Below are 22,238 nucleotides of genomic sequence, written 5' to 3'. Positions count from 1 at the left end.
CCCCTTGCCAAGATAACACCTCTGAGCCTTCTCCTATAATGCCTGGTGAGAGTGGAGAATACATGGCAAGGGAGCTGAAACCATTCCTCCATACAGAATTTCTCAAAATCCTTTAAATTTCGCAGTCAACTCTGGACTCTCCTCTTTAATTCATCCTACAGGTTTTCTATGTGGTCAAAGTCATGGGACTTGGATGGCTATGGCGGGACGTTGATTTTGTTGTCAGTAAACAATTTTTGTGTTGCTTGTGATGTATATTTTGGATCATTGTCCTGCTGGAAGATCCAACCACGGCTCATTTTAGGCTATCTGGCAAAGGCAGTTAGGTGTTCATTTAATTATCTGTTGATATTTGATCAATTCCATCTTGCTATGTAGCCTAACAAAATATCCAGATCCTCTGGCAGAAAAACAGCCCCAAAACATTGAAGTGTCACCACCATATTTAACTGTGAGTGCAAGGTACTTTTTCCATATGGCTACCTCTCTGATTTATTAGTTTATTAAAGTATCCTATACAAACACTACACTCCTATACACACACTATACATGGATGAGCGTAATCACAGAGGAGCTGTGACGATTTAATTTGCACAAAATTATGACTCATGTAGTATCATTTCAACATAATTGCCAAATGGTGTAAAAATGTGTTAATCTCCAGTTTGTGAAATTTAATCTGTCTAGGCTGCAAGGATTGCTGGTATACCTGTACTGTATACAACCCTCTCCGTTTGTTGCTATGAGGTTGTCTAGGAAGACTACTCATTTATTAACATTGAATTGGGATGTTTGTCTCCTGCAATGTAGTGAATTAATGTAGTACTGCTTCTTTATTTTAGTTTGTCTCCTTCTTTTCTCTGAGATTTCTTATTTGCTATTTTAAAACGTTGACATGTTCAGTATATTCTGTTCTCCCAGTCACTGTAAGGGGTTTCATAACATTTTAGAAAATATATGCTGATAAAGTTCCTTAAAGAGGTATGCAAACCCTTATAAGTGTTTTTAAATGAATCATTCTGTATTGGACATTATTCTTTAAGATTCTCCCCTGATAAAAACGCTCTAAAACTAGTTTTCAAATAATTGAACTTACCTTATTCCAATGCTGAGCTAAGCTCCCGTCGCTGCTTTCAACACCCCCTTGTGATGTCACGGCAGCCGACTCTCAGTCCAATCAAAGGCTCCTCATTGAAGCACGCGCAAGTTAAAAAAACATAAACAGAGGGGCTGCAGGAAGGGAGAGAGTGGAAATATCAGACACATTATGTCTGTAGCCAGCATACAGTGCACGCTGACGACAGACGTAACATATGCCCATAATTGACTTTGCCAGTTCAGAACAGAGTTCTGGGCTGCCAAGTCACATGTGCCAGGATGCAACTAGCCCCTGGCACACAAGTGCTAAATACTCTGGTTGTGCAGCGTATCAAGCTGAAACATGGCACAGCCAGAAAAAAAAGCAAAAAAAGCAGTGGTCATTGATGTTGGAGTAACCCTTTAACTGGCCAAATAACAAAAAAAATCACTGTTTATAAAATGTATGCCAAATGAAAAACATAAATTCATTAAATTATAAAAAATTTTCATTGGGGTATATCTAAGAACAGCTTCTAAAAGCTGCAGATCTCTTGTCTGAAGCCTTTTCAAGTCCTTCCCTTTCGAACCCAGCCTAGACATTTTGAGGATGTACCATTAGAGTCTTCCTAATGCAACTCAATGAGGTGTCTTTTCAAGTCAGCTCGCACAATTCCCTGCCTCTTGACTTTAGTTTCTCTGAGCTAAGCAACCAGGAAGTAACAGGACCATTTGTCTGATTGACAGCCAGGGGCTGTAACATGGTTTAATTTTAAAGTTCTAATTTCTATTGAAATCTGCACTTTTTGTAAAGTTAAAAAAAAAACCTCCCTCTTCACACATAAAGTCTGGAGTGTCCCTTTAAGTAAGATTAACAGAAAGAGAGAGTATTAAAGAAAAAAATTAAGCTTTTTAGATGGACTTGGTAAACGATATCAGTGTTAAATAAATATATTGTGAATTCACAACTTTTACTTTACTCAAATTACCATAGTTTATGATTTCCTTTTTATTATATTTTGACAAATCAAGATTGTGACTTGCCCAAGATGAGATACTTATACCTCTGCATAAGATGCTGCTACTGATTTGTAAAAAAATAAATATTCTTGTTATTAATTTAAACAAATATTTATTGTTTCTTAAAGACCATGCCAAGGTCGGATTTATTATCACACTACATATTGACTCAGACATAAAGGACAGCCTTGTATTTGTCACATGTAGCATATCTAACATAACTGCAATAACTACAATACATGTTTTACATACCAGAATACCAGTATAACATAAACAATAAGAGAAGGGCAGAGTACTGGTCTTAACCTTTATTGTAGATAGCCAGCTGACACTACTGAAACATGAAACTTACTATGGGTAATGGAAAGGCTCAATTAAAGCCCTCTATCTATATGTCTTTTTTTTTCAAAGCTGAACCAAGTCAAGGCAAGTCTAATAGATCTGTATTATGATTAAGGGACACATCCTTTTTGCAATCTATAGTAGTAGCTAGGGAAGTTTCAAGATGGTGGGGTACTAAACGTTTTCCCAAAATTTGACTCTGCCTACTAAAAAAGACAATTCATTGCCCAAATAAAAATACAAAGTCCCTGTTTAGTAGATGAAAGCATTTAACTGTGTGTTTTTTAAAATGGTGGTATATCTAAAAACAGCTTGCAATATCTGTAGACCTTTTGTCTGAAGCCTTTGCAAGCCCTCCCCTTCAAACCCAGCCCAGACTTTTTGTGACTGTCCAATTACAGACCTTCCAATGCAACTCAGTGGACATGTATATAATGCATGCTGCAATCCACAATGCCTTTGTAATTTTTAAAAAGGCAAATGCTGAGCTGAAATGCACAATTCTTTCTTTTCAGTATCAGCTTATTTCTGGGCTGCTTGAGTGCCACACATGGGGATCATGAGTGGAGCCTAGCAGAAGAATGGAGGCAGGTCACTTCTGCTTTAGGATTCCTTTAACACCCAAAAAGAACCCCCTTCCCCAGAAAAGGTGCAGGGTGTGTTACAAGAGTGAGCAATATCTGAGACCAGTTATTACTGCCCTGATTGCCCGTCTCAGCCCGGCCTATGCATTGGCCACTGTTTTAAAAGTTTCCACACCCAGGCCGAATAAGTAGACCGGTTTTGCCCCTCTCACATGTTTTCATTTAGAATTCCTTTTGCTAATATCACTGCTAATATTAGCAGAGGGAATCCCTTGAGATGAGAATTAGGCTAAGTATGTTTAGATGTAGGATCAGTAGGAGGTTTATGTTTGGAATTAGGATTAGGGTTCGAATTAGGGTTTTGATTGGGATTGGGGCCAGCAAGGGAATCCCTTTCATGAAGTCAGCAATGGAATTTCTCTGCTGCCATCATTGACACTATTGCTAATGTTAAGAATAAAAAAAGAATTAGGATTTAGGATTAGGTAACACATGGCACATACCTATGGCATCCACATTTGTAAATGGTATTTATGTATTGAATTATTTAAATATGTTAGCTACTAAAATGCCCCAAAATGCACAATAGACTATTTTTAACTGCATTGAGCAGATTATAAATCCAGCCCTAAATTTCACAAAACCTTGACATGGGTGTGCAAAGGAGGTTATTCTGTACTCAGGAGATATAGCTGAGCATAATTTAGTGATTTGTATTACAGTAGCATACATCAAGTTTTCAAAATAAACTGCTAAATTGCAATGTGCATGTAAAATATTATAAAAACATTTTAAATAGAATAATACTATATAATACCAATAATAAAACTTTGAAAGAAAGTGATGCAAAAGTAGCTGCACAATAAGGCTGAAAGTATTCCGTATGACTTACCCCACGGTGTCTACCATAATAATTCGTCTTTTTGAACAGTAAATTGATATAATGCCCTAAAATTAGATATACGGCCATCAAATCCATCTATCAAAACTCGAACTGTAAAAACTGAAATGGTCAAGTCTTTTAAATGACACTATAGATTCACAGGATAGTGACAAAAGCATACATCAGGCGTCTTGTTCTACTCCAAAGGTGTAGCTGAATACAATATGTATAAAAACCCATATGTGCATATTTAAAAAAAAACAAAAAAAAAAACGACCCACCTCCACCCCCCAAGCACACACGCACAAATTGTATCACAATATTTAGCCAAATTTGTCAGTTATATGGTTATCTAAAACATGTAAAAATATACTTAGGTATAGCCTGTGATATCTACTTTAGACAAGTATATACTTTGTGTGACAACCTTGTTTTCTGTGATGGCTATTAATCTTAAAAGTCATAACCATATAAAAAAAAAAATCTAAAATTCTCCACATTGAAATTATATTGTTCTCCTTGTATTTTGTGACCTGTAACTACCACAAAATAAACTGCAATCCTAGACATAGGATCGGGACAAAGAAATTCATTAATTTCTATTCATTCATTCATTCAAATCATCAATTACATTTCTTAAGCACTAATTATTCATAACGCATTATTATTGAACATATTCATATACAGTGGAACCTCGGAACTTGAACTTAATCCGTTTCAGAATGCTGTTTGAAAACTGAGTTGTTCCAAAACCAAATCAAAATTTTCCATAAGAATTAATGTGAATTGGATTAATCCGTTCCAGATCCCTAAAAGTACAGCATTTTAACACACATTTTACTGTTTTATAATATCTTAAATGCATACAATCATGCAGAAAACCAATAAACACAATGTAAATTAAATTAAAATGTAACTTCACTTTATCTGTCAGCTCTATTTGCTGACAGAATGGAGCTGTTTGCTGACAGAATGGAGCTCTGTTCGCAGACAGAAAGGAGCTCTGTTTGCTTTGTCTAGTGCCTAGGAGGCCGATGCGTCATACTACAGAGGTTCCAAAGTGGTACCATCGAGGTTAATGCTGTGTGACTTTGTTCTAATACCGAGTTTTGTTCTAATACAGAGACTTTTTTTTCCTCAAATATTTTGTTTGAATACTGAATTGTTTGAGTATGGGAGCTATCCAGAACCAAGGTTCCATTGTATGTATAATATATGAGAAGCATATCTTAATGGAGCAGGTTTTTTGTATAGATCACTTTTGTTTCTGTCCATGCAGCCCTAGCCAAACCCCCCCCCCCCCAGCTGTGATTGACACAGCTTGCATGAAAACAAAATGGTTTCATATTCAATCAGATGTTAATTTACTTCAGATGTTTTTATCTCCTCTTGTAAATTGAACTTTAATTACACACAGGAGGCTCCTGCAAGATCTAGCAAGCTATTAACAGAGCTATCCTCTGTAATTCATTCTGAACTCTCATCCATCCCTACCCTCTCCTGTCCCTCTCTGGCTATCTCCTCATATAACGCTACCCTCACCACTGCCCTAGATGCTGCAGCCCCACTCCAAGCACGCACCTCAAGGAGGACACGCCTACAACACACTACCTGCAGAGATGCTCCCGTTCAGCTAAACATTGCTGGAGGAAGTCCAGCACCTTGTCAGACTTCCTCCATTATAAATTAATTTTGTCTTTATATAGCACAGCCCTCAACCTTGCTAAACAATCCTGCTTTTCATCTCTTGTTAGTTCATGCTCACGCAATCCCAGGCATCTTTTTAATACCTTAAACTCTCTCCTTCGCCCACCTCAAGCCGCCCTTGAAACTGACCTTTCGGCAGATAGCCTTGCATGCTACTTTACCGACACGATTGAACAGTTAAGGAAATAATTCTCCCCTCTTTGCTCCTCCCTTTCGCAACTACACATCGACCGTAACTTCCCTACCCTACAGGCCTTATCCCCAGCTACAGAACAGGAGGTAAACAAAAAAATGGCGTAGTGGCTTCTCCTCTCCTCTTGTCCACCACCCGTCCGCCTGATCAAGTACCTTCCCACCTTAACAGATCTCTCTCCCCTTGTCTTGTACCATCCTTAACACACGTCCTAAACTGCTCTCTTTCATCTGGTGTTGTCCCTGCTCCCCTTAGCATGCTACTGTCGTACCCATCCTAAGAAAGCCATGCCTAGACCCATCTTTCCCTTCCAACTATCGTCCCATATCCCTGCTTCCTTTTTCCTCAAAACATCTAGAAAGACATATGACTAACTTCCTAAATTCCAACTCCCTCCTCGATTGTAACGATACCTAACCTTTCTCCTCCGGACCCGCCCAGCATGACTTCTTCTTCCGGGAGGTGGCAAAGCCTTTCTGTCACCGGCCTCTCTGAACACGCCCCTTCTTATGACATGGCGCATGCGCGCCAATGTCAGATCAAATCTGCTGCGCAGATTCAAATGTTGCCACGCTCCCTGACCTTTTGGGGGCATGCATTTATAGCTATAGGCGTTCTATTTTGGTTCCCTCTAGTGCTATTGAGATTCTCTATTGTATTTTCTGGTATTTTGACTTCTGGCTTACTCCTCCTGCCTATTCTCCTCTCTGGCATCCTGACTTCAGCTTGTTTATTCTCGTGTGTTTGCTTTCCGTAATTCCCTGACTCTCTGCTATCTCATTGACTATTCTTTGGCGTTTAACCCGGCCACTCTAAGGTCCGGTAATACTGTCGTGACATCGATCCTCTTCAGTCTGGCTTGCGCCCTCTCCACTCTACTGAGACTGCTCTTATTAAAGTTACAAATGACCTAATCTCAGCTAAATCCAAAGGCCACTACTCCATACTATTTCTTCTTGACCTATCTTCTGCCTTTGACACTGTTGATTGTGGCCTCCTTCTCCTAACTCTTCAATCGCTTCAATGTCTTGGTCTCTGTGACACAGCTCTCTCATGGTTCTCCTCCTATCTCTGTCAACGTTCCTTCAGTGTCTCTTTTTCCAACGACACCTCCTCTCCTCGTCCTGTCTCAGTCGGAGTCCCTCAAGGTTCAGTTCTTGGTCCCCTTTTGTTCTCTCTCTATACTGCCTCTCTTGGCAAACTCATTAATTCATATGGATTCCACTACCACCTGAATGCAGATGACACCCAGATATACCTCTCCTCCCTTGACCTCTCCCCTGCTGTCCTACAAGATCTGACCAATTGCCTCTCTTCTATCTCTGATTGGATGCCCTCCCGCTTTCTGAAACTCAATCTCTCTAAAACCGAGTTTCTTACTTTTCCTCTTCATTACACTGAGCCTCCTCCTTCACTCTCCCTGCAGGTTGACGGTACCTGCCTCACCCCATCCTTACAAGCTCACTGTCTTGGTGTAATTTTTGATCCTGGCCTCACCTTTGCCCCTCATGTCCAAATTGAACTTTGCTAAACCCTGTCGATTCCAGCTTAAAACCATTGACCACATATGCCCCTTTGTTAGGCAAGATGCTGCCAAGGAGCATGTTCATGATCTAGTAATCTCTTGTATGCATTCCCTCCTAGTTGATCCCCCCAAGAAGCTGTTCTGCCCCCTACAATCTGTGATGAACGCTGCTGCCAGGCTGATCTTTCTCTTCTGTCACTACTCTCACACCTCACCCCTCGTTCAATCCTTACACTGGCTTCCTGTATCCTACAGATGTCAATTTAAAATACTAACCCTTACCTATAAAGCACTAACCTACTCTAGCCTCTCTTACATTTCTTCACTGATTCATGCTCCCTCTCAGTCTTTCCACTCTACTGGTGACTGTAATGGTATTTATTAAATAATGACTTTACATCATAAAGAAAGCATAATAAGTGTAATGCTTTGGAGACACCACTAGGGGCAGTGTGTAGGAAGACATGTGCCTCTGGCAGTGACATCACAGGCATACAGGTATACAGGTATACATTGAATGAAAACCAGATGTAGGAGGAACTCTGGCTCGTTGCCTTTATCTGACTGAACCTTAGATGTAGTACCAGCTCTGACTTAACCCCAGCCAAAGGGCTCTGGCCTTGTAAGTAATATGAATCCATTGTCACATTTAGCAACTGTTATAGCCTTTTGTAAGTAATCTGTTGTAGTTTTGTATTGTATAATTATTGTAGTAAATTGACATTTTGCTAGCATCTGTTTATTTATTATAGCATGTATCCCTCTAGCATGTAAGCAGTGGCGTACATACCAGGGTCCCGGTATGTACCCACTGTGACCCCATATGTACCCACTGTGGCCAGCCTCTTCTCCTGGGGGGCCCAGGAGCCGGCCACCTCAGGGCCCCCCGAGGCTGGCCCTGCTGTCACCCCACGGCTGGTCCTGCGGGCACGCGAGGGAGCACTCTCCCCTGAGTGCTTCCTCTTTAGCTCCCTTGCGCGCCGCGTACTGATACCGGAGCCGGAAGATGACGTCATCTTCCGGCACCGGCATCCCTACGCGGCACGCAAGGGAGCTGAAGAGGAAGCACTCAGGGGAGAGTGCCCCCTCGCGCACCTGCCCTCCCGCCCAGTGAGCCCAGCAGCACCACTGGACCCCAGGGAATTCACTCAGCACTCCAAAAGGTAAGGAGGCTGGGGGGATTAAATTAAAAAAAAAAGTGAGTGTGAGTGTCTGTTGAGTGTGTGTCTGCTAGTGAGTGTCAGTGAGTGTGTTACTGTGTGTGTCTGTTACTGAGTGTGTTTGTGTGTGTGTTAGTGAGTCTGTTTGATGTCTGTCGCTGAGTGTGTCTCTGTCAGTAAATGTGTATGTCTGTTAGCTAGTGTGTATGCGTCTGTCCATGAGAGTGTGTGTGTGTGTGTGTGTCTTCAGCACTTACCTTTCTCCAGCGCCGGACTCCCTTGGCGCTGGGGATCCCCCGCCTCTCAGCTCCAAATCGCATGCGCGGCAAGAGCCGCGCACGCATTCAAACCGCCCATAGGAAAGCATTACTCAATGCTTTCCTATGGACGTTCAGTGTCTTAGAATCACGGAAGCACCTCTAGCGGCTGTCAGTGAGACAGCCATTAGAGGCTGGATTAACCCTCAGTGAAACATAGCCGTTTGTGGTCCTTTAAGTGTGTGTGCATCTGCATGCACTGGCGTACATACCGCGGTCGCAGCCCTGCAACCCCTGCGACCAGGTGCCTGCACCATGTGTTGGGCCCCGTCCCGCACAGAGTAAGCGCGCGGAGGGGGGGTGGCACAGATCAATTTTCGCACCAGGGTCCCATGGGTCATGTGTACGCCACTGCATGTAAGCTCATTGAGCAGGGCCCTTAACCCCTCTGTTACTGTGTGTCCAACTTGTCTGGTTACAACTACATGTCTGTTCGTCCACCCATTGTAAGGCGCTGCGGAATTTGATGGCGCTATATAAATATCATCATAGTCTTCAATCCTTTAAGAACACCCTCAAAACCCATCTTTTCAGGATTGCGTATGGCCTCCAAGAGTAACCTCTATCTCTCAAACCTTCCTCTTGCTCTCTCCACTGCTACTTTCTCACCATGTCTATTTGCGGTCTCCCTCAATACCCTACCTATTGTGTTTTTATACCCCACCTCCTCTAGATTGTAAGCTTGTTTGAGCAGGGTCCTCAACTACCTATTGTTCCTGTTACATTTTGTTATTGTCTCATTTGGTAAATTCCCCTCTTATTGTAAAGTGCTGCAGAATAAATTGGCGCTATATAAATAATAACCAATAATAATAATAATAATAAAAAATATAATTTGCAATAAAGGTATTAACTTGTAGGTGTAAACTTTAGATCTCACTTTACAGAAAGTGTTTAGGAAAGCTGTGCAAGTCACATGCAGGGAGGTTTGACTAGGGCTGCATAAACACAGTGATTTAAGCCTAGAATTGAGCAGTGAGACTGCAGGGGCAATGAAAACTATATGAAAGGACACTTAATTTATACACTTACAAATTACTTGAAACTCTCAGCATAAAACCTATTTATACTCAGTGTAAAAATAATAGAGAAAAGATATATAGTGTAATATTGCCAAATAAATATGTATAGCCCGTTATAAAACAAAAAAATGACCACTCACAAACATAGAGCAGAAAAGAGTCTGTTCAAACTGTCAGCATTTATATTTAATGTTTCTTTATTATTGGAAAAATTCCTTTTCAATTGCATTGTTATATAAACAAACAAAGACAGTACCATCGAATATTTCATACAAATATATACATACAGCTACAAAAAAAATTATGATGTAATCTAGGTAACCTACATCATATACCTTACCCAGATGGCATCAAAATATAACATGACATAACAAACATTACAATACTTGGGAGCAGGAAGCAGTGGAAATTAGCAAGTTATCTAGGACGATCTTAAACTTAGATATCATATTATTAAAATAATGAGTATATTTTCTATCATTGTTGTAATATAAAACTCATCTCGACTTTCCAATTCGAGTTCTAGTTATTATATGGGAGCTATATCCTATACCCAGATGGATAGAGTTAAACAATATTTAAAAAAGACAAGAAAGAAGAAAAGCAATCAGATCAAGTGAAACAGTCTTTGATTTTGGATAACCAGTTATCTAAGTGTTGTATATGCTTTCTGTCATTGTTAGAGAAAGCAACACCTCTTTCCATTTCAAGCTGATGTAATAATTGGGTTATAAACTGTCTATTATCAGGTGTATGAGTTTGTTTCCAAGATCTTGCTATTAATATCTTCGCCGCTATAAAAGAATGTATAGTTAATATTAGCTGGTCTTTTAGGAGTGTATCCCATCTCAGGTGGAGTAAACCCGTATGTGGGTATTTTTTAACTTTAATATTGAAGAACTCTAGAAAAAAGTAAATTGAATCCCATAAGTTCTACATTTTTGGGCAACTCCACCATACATGTAACATATCCCCTTCATACTTATGACATCTCCAGCATAGAGACGAATTTGATGTGGATATTTTGGCTAGTCTCGTTGGTACTAAGTACCACCTATGATAAACTTTAAAAAAAGTTTCTATTAAGTTTAGACAATGTATATATTTTCTCAGTACTTTCATGGGTGTACACCAGACCTCGATTTTGTTGTTTCTTTCTCAAAAATCTTATATACTAAGTTATTTAAACCACTATCTCTTTTTAATAGAGATTCATTTATAAATCCTCTAACTCTAAAATAAGAGAATATCTCTGTGTCAGAGAGGTTTAATTTTAATTTAAGATCGTTAAATGGCATCAGCTTTTTATTTTGAAGGAGATCTTTGACATAAATCTCCCTTTCAGATCTCCATTTAGCGAGGTTCATATCGGGGATAGTCCTTTCAATGACTCTTATATTTACTCCTTCAATTATCTTAGTTGATATCTTGAGTAATTTTTTAATTCGTTGCCATTCTCCGATCAATTGAGATACAATCATAGAATTAGCTTGCATTAAATGTGTATTATAATTAGTTCTATCGTCCCAAATCATAAGTGAAAGGTCTTTCTCATTTATCCTTATTGATTCTATCTGATACCATGGTTGTTTTCTTGAATCAGAGCTCTGAAACTTGTGTATATGGGAAATTATATTAGCAACATATATGTCTTTTATTAGTCGGAAGGCCATTCCTCCTTGATTATTTTTTTTTGTTAAAATTTGAGATTTTATCCTTGGTGTTTTCCCTTTCCAAATAAAATTAGAAAAAGAATGTTGGAGCATGTCCAACCATGGTTTAGGAACTTTCAGTATGATCATGTTAAACAAATAAGTCCATTTAGGAATAACATATGCTTTTACTGTGTTAACTCTTCCCCACCATGAAATTTCTAAGGGGCGCCAATCCCTTAGAATCATATTAGTATGTTTAAGTAGTTTTAGAAAATTAATTTCTAATATATTCTGAGGATTCGCCGTAACCACAATTCCCAAATATTGAAATTCTTTTTTAGTCCAATGAAAATTATATTTCTCTTGGAGAGAGGCTAAAAGACGAAAATTTATATTAATTGTTAAAGCTATTGTTTTATGGAGATTTATCTTATAGTTGGACACATCCTCATATTTCTTAATCTCCTTCATTAAATTAAAGAGAGAAATCTTCGGGTCTGTTATTGAGATCAATACATCATCTGCGTATAGGCATATCTTAGCTTCTACGTCTTCAATTATCACGCCTCTTATTCCATGATTTTCTCTGATAGATATAGCTAGCGGTTCGATTGAGAGAACATACAACAGGGGTGACAATGGGCATCCCTGTCTTGTTCCATTGTTGATATCGAACCATTCTGAGAATATATCATATCCTATTATTCTCGCAGATGGACCTTTATATAAAGCCTTGATCGCCAATGCGATCCATCCCTCAAAACCAAATGCACTCAAAACACCATTCATGTATCCCCATCCGACCCTGTCGAAAGCCTTTTCTGCATCAATCGACAGGGTCAGAAGGGGCGTGCCCGTTAAATGAGCATATTCAAATAAATCAATAATTCTGCGAGAATTGTCACTCGCATGACGACCTCTAACAAACCCTATTTGGTCTATGTGTATTAATTCAGGGAGTATTAAATTGATTCTATTGGCTAGTATTGCTGCATACAATTTAATATCTATGTTTATTAGAGAGATAGGCCTATAGTTAGTTATTTCTGTTGGTGCTTTATTAGGTTTCAAAATAGGTTTTATATTGGCTCTCAATAATTCCTGAGTTATTTTACCAGAAAAGGCCATCTCATTAAACGTTGCAGTCATGTTGGGAACTATAGTTTTTTTAAATAATTTGAAAAATAGATTTGAGAATCCATCCGGACCCGGAGCTTTTGATGATTGTAAATTATTTATAGCTTCTTCTACTTCTAACTGTGTTATTTTTTGATTTAATTTTTCTTTTTGAGTCAAAGTGATTTTCGGAATTTTTATTTTATTTAAATAATTTTCTATTGCCTGCTCTGTAGGTGTATGTTGGAGGTTATATAATTTTTCATAATATTTCTTAAATGAGTCGCCTATATCTTCTGGGGACAACAGAACTTTTCCATCGTCAATAATTTTATATATCTTATTTTCCATTTTGGTTTTTTTAAGTCGTTCAGTCAGTAATTTGTTTATTTTATTGCTTCGATAATAAAATTTAGTTTTAAGTCGTTTCAAATTAAATTCTATTCTTTCAAGAATCTTTTGATTTATCATATTTTTTTATTTTTTTATCTGATTAATTGTATCTTGTGAAGATTTTTTATTATTTTTGAGCTTGTAATTTATATAGTTGTAAATAAAGTTCAGATATTGGCGCCCCCCTCATTTTTTTTTTCATAGCTCGCGAGCTTTATAAAATATCCTCTAGTTACAGCTTTATATGTGCACCATACATTTTGATTAGATGTTGTTTCAGGGCGATTTTCCTTAAAAAACAATTCTGAAAGATTCTTTATGTATTCGATATTTCGTTTTTTTTGCTAATAGAAAATCATTCAGTTTCCATGGCAAAAAATCTTTCTTCCTATTTTCTTTAAATTCTAATATAAGAAGATCATGATCTGACCATGTATTAATTTCAATTTTGATTGTTTTTAATCGCTTTAAAAGATCCAAATCTCCCCAACACATATCTATCCTTGCTGAAGTTTTATGTGCCGATGAGGTATGGGTATAGTTACGTTCATTGGGATGGAAAATTCTCCATAAATCAAAAATATCATTTTTTTTTGCCAAATTGTTTAAGCAAGCTGCTTGGTTAGCTAGGTTGCCATCTATACATTGACCAAGTTTTACTTGCTTATCTAATTTAGGGTCTGATACACAGTTGAAATCACCCGCTATCAATAATATTCCTTTACGAATTGTTTCTACTCTTCTCATTATTTTCGATAAATATCTAATTGGAGCTTTATTTGGTAAATAGATATTAAGTAAAGTATATTGAATCTCGTTTATCTTTCCTATCCATATAATAAATCTCCCCTCTATATCACTTTCAGAATAATCACATGAATAATTAATCAGATTGGAAAACAGTATTGCAACCCCCTTTTTTTTTTTATTTGATCCGAAGCTTCCGCAATAATTTTAAACTTTTTATAGTTCCAATAATGATTATCTTCAAACTGTCAGCATTTAAACTGTCAGCATTTAAATACTCCTTAATAGGACTCCAATATGGTTATCCACAAAGAGGCAGCATGGATCCCTTCACAACTTTGTTGTAGATTAAATACATCTTGTAAAATAAACATCTTCACTCTTTCAGTACCGCAAAGTCCCTAGTTGACCGCCAACGTCCACGGTTCTCTGGGTTTGCCGATACTTCCACTGGGAACTCGTCCAGGAGGCGGAGCTTCAGAAAGTGATGACATCACACGTGTTGTTAGCGTGACGATGCATTTTGCCCACAACGGCTTCTTCAGATCACTCCTACTCTTGCTGCCAGTTCATGTTAAAGGAGCACTCCACACCCATAGAGCACTTCAGCTTTAACATTCCCTTTAAAATACCCATTTATAAAATTGCCAATTTCATTGTGAAATTAGCACTTTTATATTTGAAAATAGAAACGGCAATCAAACAGCTGGTGAGATTCACTTCCTACTTCCGTTACCTCTACTGAGCTAATGGAAGTAGCAGGCACGTTCTAATAGAGCGTGCCTGCCTTACAATATTGTGGTCCAGGCACTCAGGATTCAATTCAACAGCAGATTTATTAGAAACAAGTGCAACGTTTCAATCTAAGATAGATATTTCTCTCCGGCCAACGTATTGCAGCCTGCATGGACAAATTAAAATATAAATACATTTTTTACTAAAACAAGTGATAAAATGTATTAATGTAAATCTCCACTTCTTTATATTTTGTTTGAAATGTATTAATTCCTTTCAGTGTTTTATTCCTACTACGTTTACATCCTGCGCATTTCCCACAAGAATAAAAACCTTTTTTGTTGTTCAAAAATGTGGTGGGTCTTTCATTTTTAGTATGATTAAAAGTTAAATTTGTTTAAAATTAGGAGTTCCCAATGTTTATTGATTACAGTTTTTTTTTTTTTTAAATCAAACACTAGAGGTGCTACAGAGTTATGATTATCACTATCAACAAGGTCAGGTTTAAAAGTTACCATATATACTCGAGTATAAGCCGACCCGAATATAAGCCGAGGCCCCTAATTTTACCCCAAAAAACTGGGAAAACTTATTGACTCGAGTATAAGACTAGGGCGGGAAATGCAGCAGCTACTGGTAAATTTCTAAATAAAATTAGATCCTAAAAAAATTATATTAATTGAATATTTATTTACAGTGTGTGTATATAATGAATGCAGTGTGTGCGTATGAGTGCAGTGTGTGCGTATGAGTGCAGTGCGTGTATGAGTGCAGTGTGTGTGTATGAGTGCAGTGTGTGTGTATGAGTGCAGTGTGTGTGTGAGTGTAGTGTGTGTGAGTGCAGTGTGTGTATATGAATGAAGTGTGAGTGTGTGTGATGCAGTGTGTGTTGGTGCATGTGTTGGTGGGGGTGGGCATTTTGATATATTATTAATTATTTTATTAATTATTTTTTTATTTTTTAATATTATTATATTTTTTTTATTATTATTTATTATTTAATTGAATTATTATTATTATTTTTTTTTTATTATATATTTTTTTCGTCCCCCCTCCCTGCTTGATACATAGCAGGGAGGGGGGCTCCTTCCCTGGTGGTCCAGTGTCATTGGCAGTTCAGTGGGGGGGAGAGGGGGTCTGGCAGAGCTGTACTTACCTGTCCTGCAGCTCCTGTCAGCTCTCTCCTCCTCCGCGCGGTCTGTGCAGCTCCCTCTGTCAGCTCCCAGTGTAAGTCTCGCGAGAGCCGCGGCTCTCGCAAGACTTACACTGGGAGCTGACCGAGGTGCTGAACAGACGGTGCGGAGGAGGAGAGAGCTGACAGGAGCTGCAGGACAGGTAAGTACAGCTCTGCCAGCCCCCCTCTCCCCCGGTCTGTATTATGGCAATGCAAATTGCCAAAATACAGACTCTGACTCGAGTATAAGCCGAGTTGGTTTTTTTCAGCACAAAAAATGTGCTGAAAAACTCGGCTTATACTCGAGTATATACGGTAATTAATTTTGATCTAATTTAATAACTTCCCTATATGCACTATCTAAAAGTTTTTTTGGATACGTTTTTGTCTAAATTTTTCAATTAAAAGTCCACTTGTTCTTTGAACACGTTTTCCTCTGTACAATTTCTTTTAAGTCTTTGTAACTGACCTTTGGGAATATTATTCAGCCCAGGCGTATAGAAGACATAACTGTTGGCATCTACCTTTAAAAAAAAAAAAAAACTGTCTTTATTACACCTTCCTCTACATAAATATCCAAATCTAAAATAAATATTCGATGTGCTAAAATGGCTACTCAGTTCAATGCCCTACTCATTCTTGTTAATATTTTTTTTTTTTCAAAACTGTTAGTAGTACTCTTCCATATTAAAAAATGATTGTCTATATATCTATGGTATGTGAACAGGTCCGCTCCCCATGCTGAGCTGTCATATAAATAAATATATTTTCCAAGCCAAGCAGGTACAAAAAGGGTGAACCTGGTCCCCATAGCAGTACCTTATCAGTGAATATAACATTTTTAGTTTAAAGAAAAATTGTTATTATTTACAATCCATCTAATGTTAACAATTGAAAATTTGATGTGTTCCTCAGAAAACATTTTTGATTTTTCTAAATATTCTGATCTACTGTACAACCTAATTCATGGGGAATAGACGTGATGATCAAGTGATGATACATCATAAGTCACCAGTAGTTAAATCTCTTCCCATTTCAAATTATTTAGAACCCTAATTATGTTTCTGGTATCTGCCAAGTATGAGGGCATGACCTTAACTAATTTCCACATTTTGTCATTTTTCTCTAATTCTTCGAAATCTTCAACCACAGATTTTTCAAATTTGTCGATAGCACTTGATCTTTAATTATACGGGTACAAACTATATTTAATTTTCAAATTAGTGTGAGTACCATTATTTCTAATATCCATAAATGTATTTATTTCAAAAATCTTTTAAAAAGTAAAATTTCTAGAATATTTTAGAATATCAATATACGCAGAGAAAGAATTAAAAAATGTCAGCTGGGAGCAAATATTAAACCTTTATTAAGAATGCCAATCTTATTATTTGTGGGTTTGTAACTGGATAGGTTAATACAACTCTCCAGTTGTCCCCTTTCCCTCTTTTTCCTGTACTGAGTTCTAATTTATCCTCTGCATCCTCTAATTTTCTGTCCATCCTTTTGCGTGATATAAAAACTTCTCATTTATACTTGGTTTCTTTTACCAAAAGTTTGTAAGTGTAAGTGTATAAAGTAAGTGTCCTTTCATATACTTTTCACTGTAAAGCACTTTTCACTGTAAAGCACAGCATTTTCAGCTTGTTGCACTGTGTTGTGTAACTTTATTTTGTTACACTGCTGCATATGTTGTGTGATAAAGTCCCACTGTCGTCTTAAAGATACAGTGCACCTTTTTAAAGCAATTTTATTATGGTTTTGAGTGTCACTTTTTTTTAGCACCTTTTTACTTGAAATTCCTTGTTTACTGTTTAATATTTGTTAATGGCAATAATCTGAAAAACAACTTTCATAATTCAATAACTCACTTAACCCCTTAAGGACACATGACATGTGTGACATGTCATGATTCCCTTTTATTCCAGAAGTTTGGTCCTTAAGGGGTTAAAGGACGACTTCATCTCAATCAAACATATTGCAGTTTAGTAGAAACTGCAATGTTTACATTGCAGGGTTAAATACCCCTCTTGTGGTGTGTCTTCTAGACAGCTACTAGCGGTGCTTTCACCTCCAGAACCGAGTTAAAGTCTATTAGAAGCAATGCATTGGAGATGGCAGGTGATGCTGACATCACCGGAGGAGGAGCTGGAGGCTGCAGCAGAGGAGTCCAAGGACTGGAATAAAGGTGTGTAGTGATTCTTTAACTTTAAAGGAACACTATAGTACTCCAGACCACTTCATCTCAATGAAGTAGTCCGGGTGCAGTGGCTCTGTTGATTTAACCCTGCAATGTAAAACTTTGCAGCTTTTAGAAACAGCAATGTTTACATTGCAGGGTTAAATACACCTTAAGTGGCTGACTTCCTGGCAGCCATTAGAGGTATTTCCTCCCCCAGACCAAGTCAAATTGCATCTTGGAATCAAATGATGTTGATAGCAGCATTTGATTGAAGGAATGCAGTATTTGGTGGCTCATGCCCACCTCTAATCCATTGCTTCCCGTTCAATGAGTACCAGGAGCTTTCCATTCTCATTGAGTTGCAGAGAAGGTAGGGAGTGTCACCGGACAGACCCCAGGTTAGAATTTAAACCATTCAAGAAGGGTTTTACTCCTTGCAATGAGAGGTGGTAGGGCACATCTGGCACCATAGCCATGACATCACACTGTAGTGGTTATGGTGTCTGTAGAGTCCTTTTAACAATTCAATATTTAATACATTACAGGCAGTAATACAATTAGGGTACATTGTAGATGCTTGAGGGACCCACATATGATAATTTCCTTGGAGCAAAAAATGACCAACAAACCATGCATCATTCGTAGATTTATTTTCATCAAAGGCAACTTGTTTGTTAGTTTAAGCATAGTAAGTAACATGACACAATAATAGAATATCCACAATAATACTTAGTAATGTATCTGACTTGATTGACAACTTGTAGTTCTAGAATGAGGAATGGGAAAGAGGATGGACATTGGAATTCCCAACTCTTCTGAGACGATGCAGCTTCTGATCAGTGATGTTATATATATTAAAACTAACCATGGGAAAAAAAATTTTTTTCAAGACATAGAAATTACAAATGTGTATTTTAATTTGAAATATTCAGTGTTAAATCTTCATTATTGTATGCATGCATTTTTAAATGATCCCAGTTGTCATTCTATATATATTTTTTTACTCATAGGAAGGTATACCCGAACCAGCTGCCAAGCAGTGTACCAAACAGCTAGTCAGTGCACTTGAATTCATCCATCACAAAGGACTGGTCTATAGAGATGTAAAACCAGAAAATGTCCTAATTTTTGGCCGGGACTGTCAGAATATAAAGCTTACGGACTTTGGATTAACTCGCCCAAGAGGGACAATGTTGAAACTTGTGTCTGGAATCATCCCGTATACGGCACCAGAACTAAGCAACACACAAAATTGTGAAGGAGTGTCCATCGATTTCACCCTTGATGCTTGGGCATTAGGTGTGCTTCTTTTCTGCCTGATGACTGGATACTTTCCATGGGAGAAAACACTTCCCTCTGACCCATTTTTTCAAGATTTCATTATTTGGCAGGAAACTGGCAGTACTGAAGAGCTATCAAAGCACTGGAAGATATTAACCACAGAGGCTATGGATATGTTAAGTAAACTGATGACTTTAAATCCATTAGAGAGAAGCCCTGTTAGCAAAGTCTTGTGGTATTTAGACCAGCCATGGAGAGTGGACAACTGTCAAGCAAAGGAAGTACTAGATTAATGTATTACAGAACGAAAAGTTGAAATTACAAGATGTAAAAATATAAAGGTTCTGATTCTAATCAGCACAATGTGCAATAAAACAAATTAATTGATAACATTTTGAATGTTTTACTATATTATTCCTTTACAAAACTGTTTTTTGTTGAAATGAAATTGTTAAACACCATTTGCAATTTATTCCATCTCTTTTTTTATAGGACCCTACAGGAAGTGTAATAATTCTGTTGTCCAGTTACTATATATACAAGAACAAGTAGAAAATAGGCGCTAGTAATAAATGTCTAAAAAAGAGAATAAATATCAAAACCAAGGGATATCTCAAAAAAAAAAAAAGAAAGCTGCACCAAAATAAGTGTAAAGCTCCAACAAACACTCGTAAAATGCAAAAAAAACAGAATTAAGGTGCGCTGTGTCTTTAAGACCGAATATATAAAGTGCCAAAAGTGCTAAATATATTAACCCCTTAACTTCTGGAAAAAGGGAATCATGACGGAATATTTCCGTCATGTGTCCTTAAGGGGTTAAAGTGCAAAGTGATATAAAGTGCACTCTGTGTATACAGTGATAGTATCTTATAAAATATACTCATACATACATATATGCGTCCTCTCCAGGTATCATATACATGTAAAAGGGAGAGACAAAAAAACAACAATAGTGTAAATCTGTGAGAAACCAACTATAATTGAAAAATAAAGAGAGGGTACACTCACAAAGATTGAGCAGAGAAAGCCTTCTCTAACTATATCAGCTCCTTTAAATATACCCTCTGGAAAAAAGACTGCTCGGACCAGGAGTTCCTCTTCACAAATTTATTGCCCAACACAGCACAGGTATTCCTCCTTCCTCTGTATGCAGTACACGTATAACAAGCCGTTCACAAAAAGGGGTGTCGACAAGTCCCTTAGTTACCAGCCAATACTGATGCTACTGTTGCTCGCCAAACACTTCCGGGGGGAGGAGTCTCCAAAGGTGTGTTGTGCGTGGTGAGTAGTGCGTGGCTCTTCAATAGAGACATCTATCTATAAAATTATGCTATGTTCAAAATAAGTAAATGCCTTTAAATAGTTGGGGGGAAAATAATTAGTTAAAAAAAATAGGATCCTCGGACCCCCATTAACTAGGACTAACCCAGCAAATCCCTTTTGTATACTCACACCACATGTGACAGTGCAAGGGTTAAAAGTGTGGCAGTTAGTCATTAACACTAGCTGTTAATACATTAATGTGAGGTTTAAGATGACCCTCACATAAGTACTACGGAGATCTGGCATTCCCTTTGAACCATCTAATATGCCTTGGATATATTTTCAGCTGTTCAACGGCTAATGGACTCGAATCCCCCCTACTCCCTGAGTTGTGAAAAGGGTAAAGACAAAATAATGTTATAATGTGAGATGAGTCACTGACCCTCCTAAACCCCCACTCATGTTATTTGGGTGCTGTTTAAAAAATATGGTAGACAGTTGCCTAGTGATTTCTACCCACATCTGCTTTGTGGGTGACTATCCGTTAAAACATAATAGGGAGGATCAGAATAGCCCCCATTCTAATTATTTTGCAAGCCCTTTAAAATGGAAGGTTTTGGAATCAGCTGTTGTGCTGATCAGATGAAAATGTTTTTTATGTGCTCAGGATTTTTTTCTTTTCATTGCATTGCAATTTGAGGAGATTAGGATTTTGAGGGTATTGCATGATAGTGATGGATTTAATTTATATATATATATATATATATATATATATATATATATATATATATACACATACACAAACAACCCCTAAGTGGCCCAGCCACCTTTAGGCCTAGGAGCTGTAGTTCTACGACAGCAATGGAAATGTACTATTTCGCTACCAAATTTTAAAGGTGTATGTACTCATATTATTTTTATTAATAATCCTTTTAATAGGAATAGGGTTGACTGCTCCCTGACTTAGGATGAAGATCTGTCCTATTATAACATCTTTCACTCTTCAGTCAAAAGGAAACTCAACCTCTGCATCTTCCTTCCTACCCCAGGTTGGCATAAAGCTTCCGGTTAACATTTCTGGGATAGAGAATAAGAGCTTCTCAGAAGCCTATACCTATGTGGCATAGCTTCTCTTTCAGTACCCACAAACATTAGCCAAGACTGAACGAAGTTGATCAAGCGATCTAATTTTAATGGGCGCAATACATGATTTATTCAGTTTCTTGTTTACACACCAGACATACAATATCCAAATAGACACCTTGTCCTCTCTCCTCTCCCATTATTCTCTCATTAAACATTTAGATAAAAAGTTGCGTCTTTAGGTAATTTTCCTGCGCTTTGCATCCCTGCAATTATTTCCATTGGTTGCACAGGCATTTTCTTCTCTAGGTGGCTCCATCTCACATCAGTGCAAGTTTGGTGTATTCCAGTCACCAGGTGTGGGAGAGACCCGTGTTTGAAATGTTATTGGTTGATGAAAAATATAGTGGAAGGGCTCCAGAGGCCAGAAGCTATTATACCAAACAGGACATATGTACAATCCAAAACACAAACTGTATGTCAGTCTTAACTTACGAGGGGGTGGAGGAGAAGACAGAGGATTATTCCGGTAACATTCTGTGCAAATATTGTTGCCGTTACAATCCCCATACCACCACTAGGGAGATGGAGAAAGAAGCAGATATATAGCCAACGGCAATTGAACCAATTGGTTGAAGCCCTTACAACTGTGGCACGAGGAGAGTTTAAGAGATAAAATGATCTTCGCTGTGATTTTATGAGTTGATCTTGATCCACATATTTTTTAATTTCATGGTCCCTACTTTGCAAAGCAGATGTTTACAGACTTCATAGCTTAT

At 37.9% G+C, this 22,238-nt stretch overlaps 1 protein-coding gene across 1 annotated transcript in view; it reads left to right on the top strand.

Annotated features, from left to right (window-relative positions):
* LOC134577993 (serine/threonine-protein kinase SBK2-like) overlaps nucleotides 1-19,470 on the top strand; it is a 189,594-nt gene extending 170,124 nt beyond the window's left edge. The window contains exon 4 of the mRNA XM_063436953.1: nucleotides 18,843-19,470. Coding sequence (XP_063293023.1) covers nucleotides 18,843-19,406 — 564 coding nt within the window. The 3' untranslated portion in view covers nucleotides 19,407-19,470. The remainder of the gene's footprint in view (nucleotides 1-18,842) is intronic.
* Nucleotides 19,471-22,238: the final 2,768 nt, after the last annotated feature.

The sequence above is a fragment of the Pelobates fuscus genome, chromosome 11, assembly GCF_036172605.1.
Source record: "Pelobates fuscus isolate aPelFus1 chromosome 11, aPelFus1.pri, whole genome shotgun sequence".
NCBI classification, from domain to species: domain Eukaryota; kingdom Metazoa; phylum Chordata; class Amphibia; order Anura; family Pelobatidae; genus Pelobates; species Pelobates fuscus.
The sequence above is the reverse complement of the archived record's forward strand: the minus strand, read 5'-3'. Positions and strand labels throughout refer to the sequence as shown.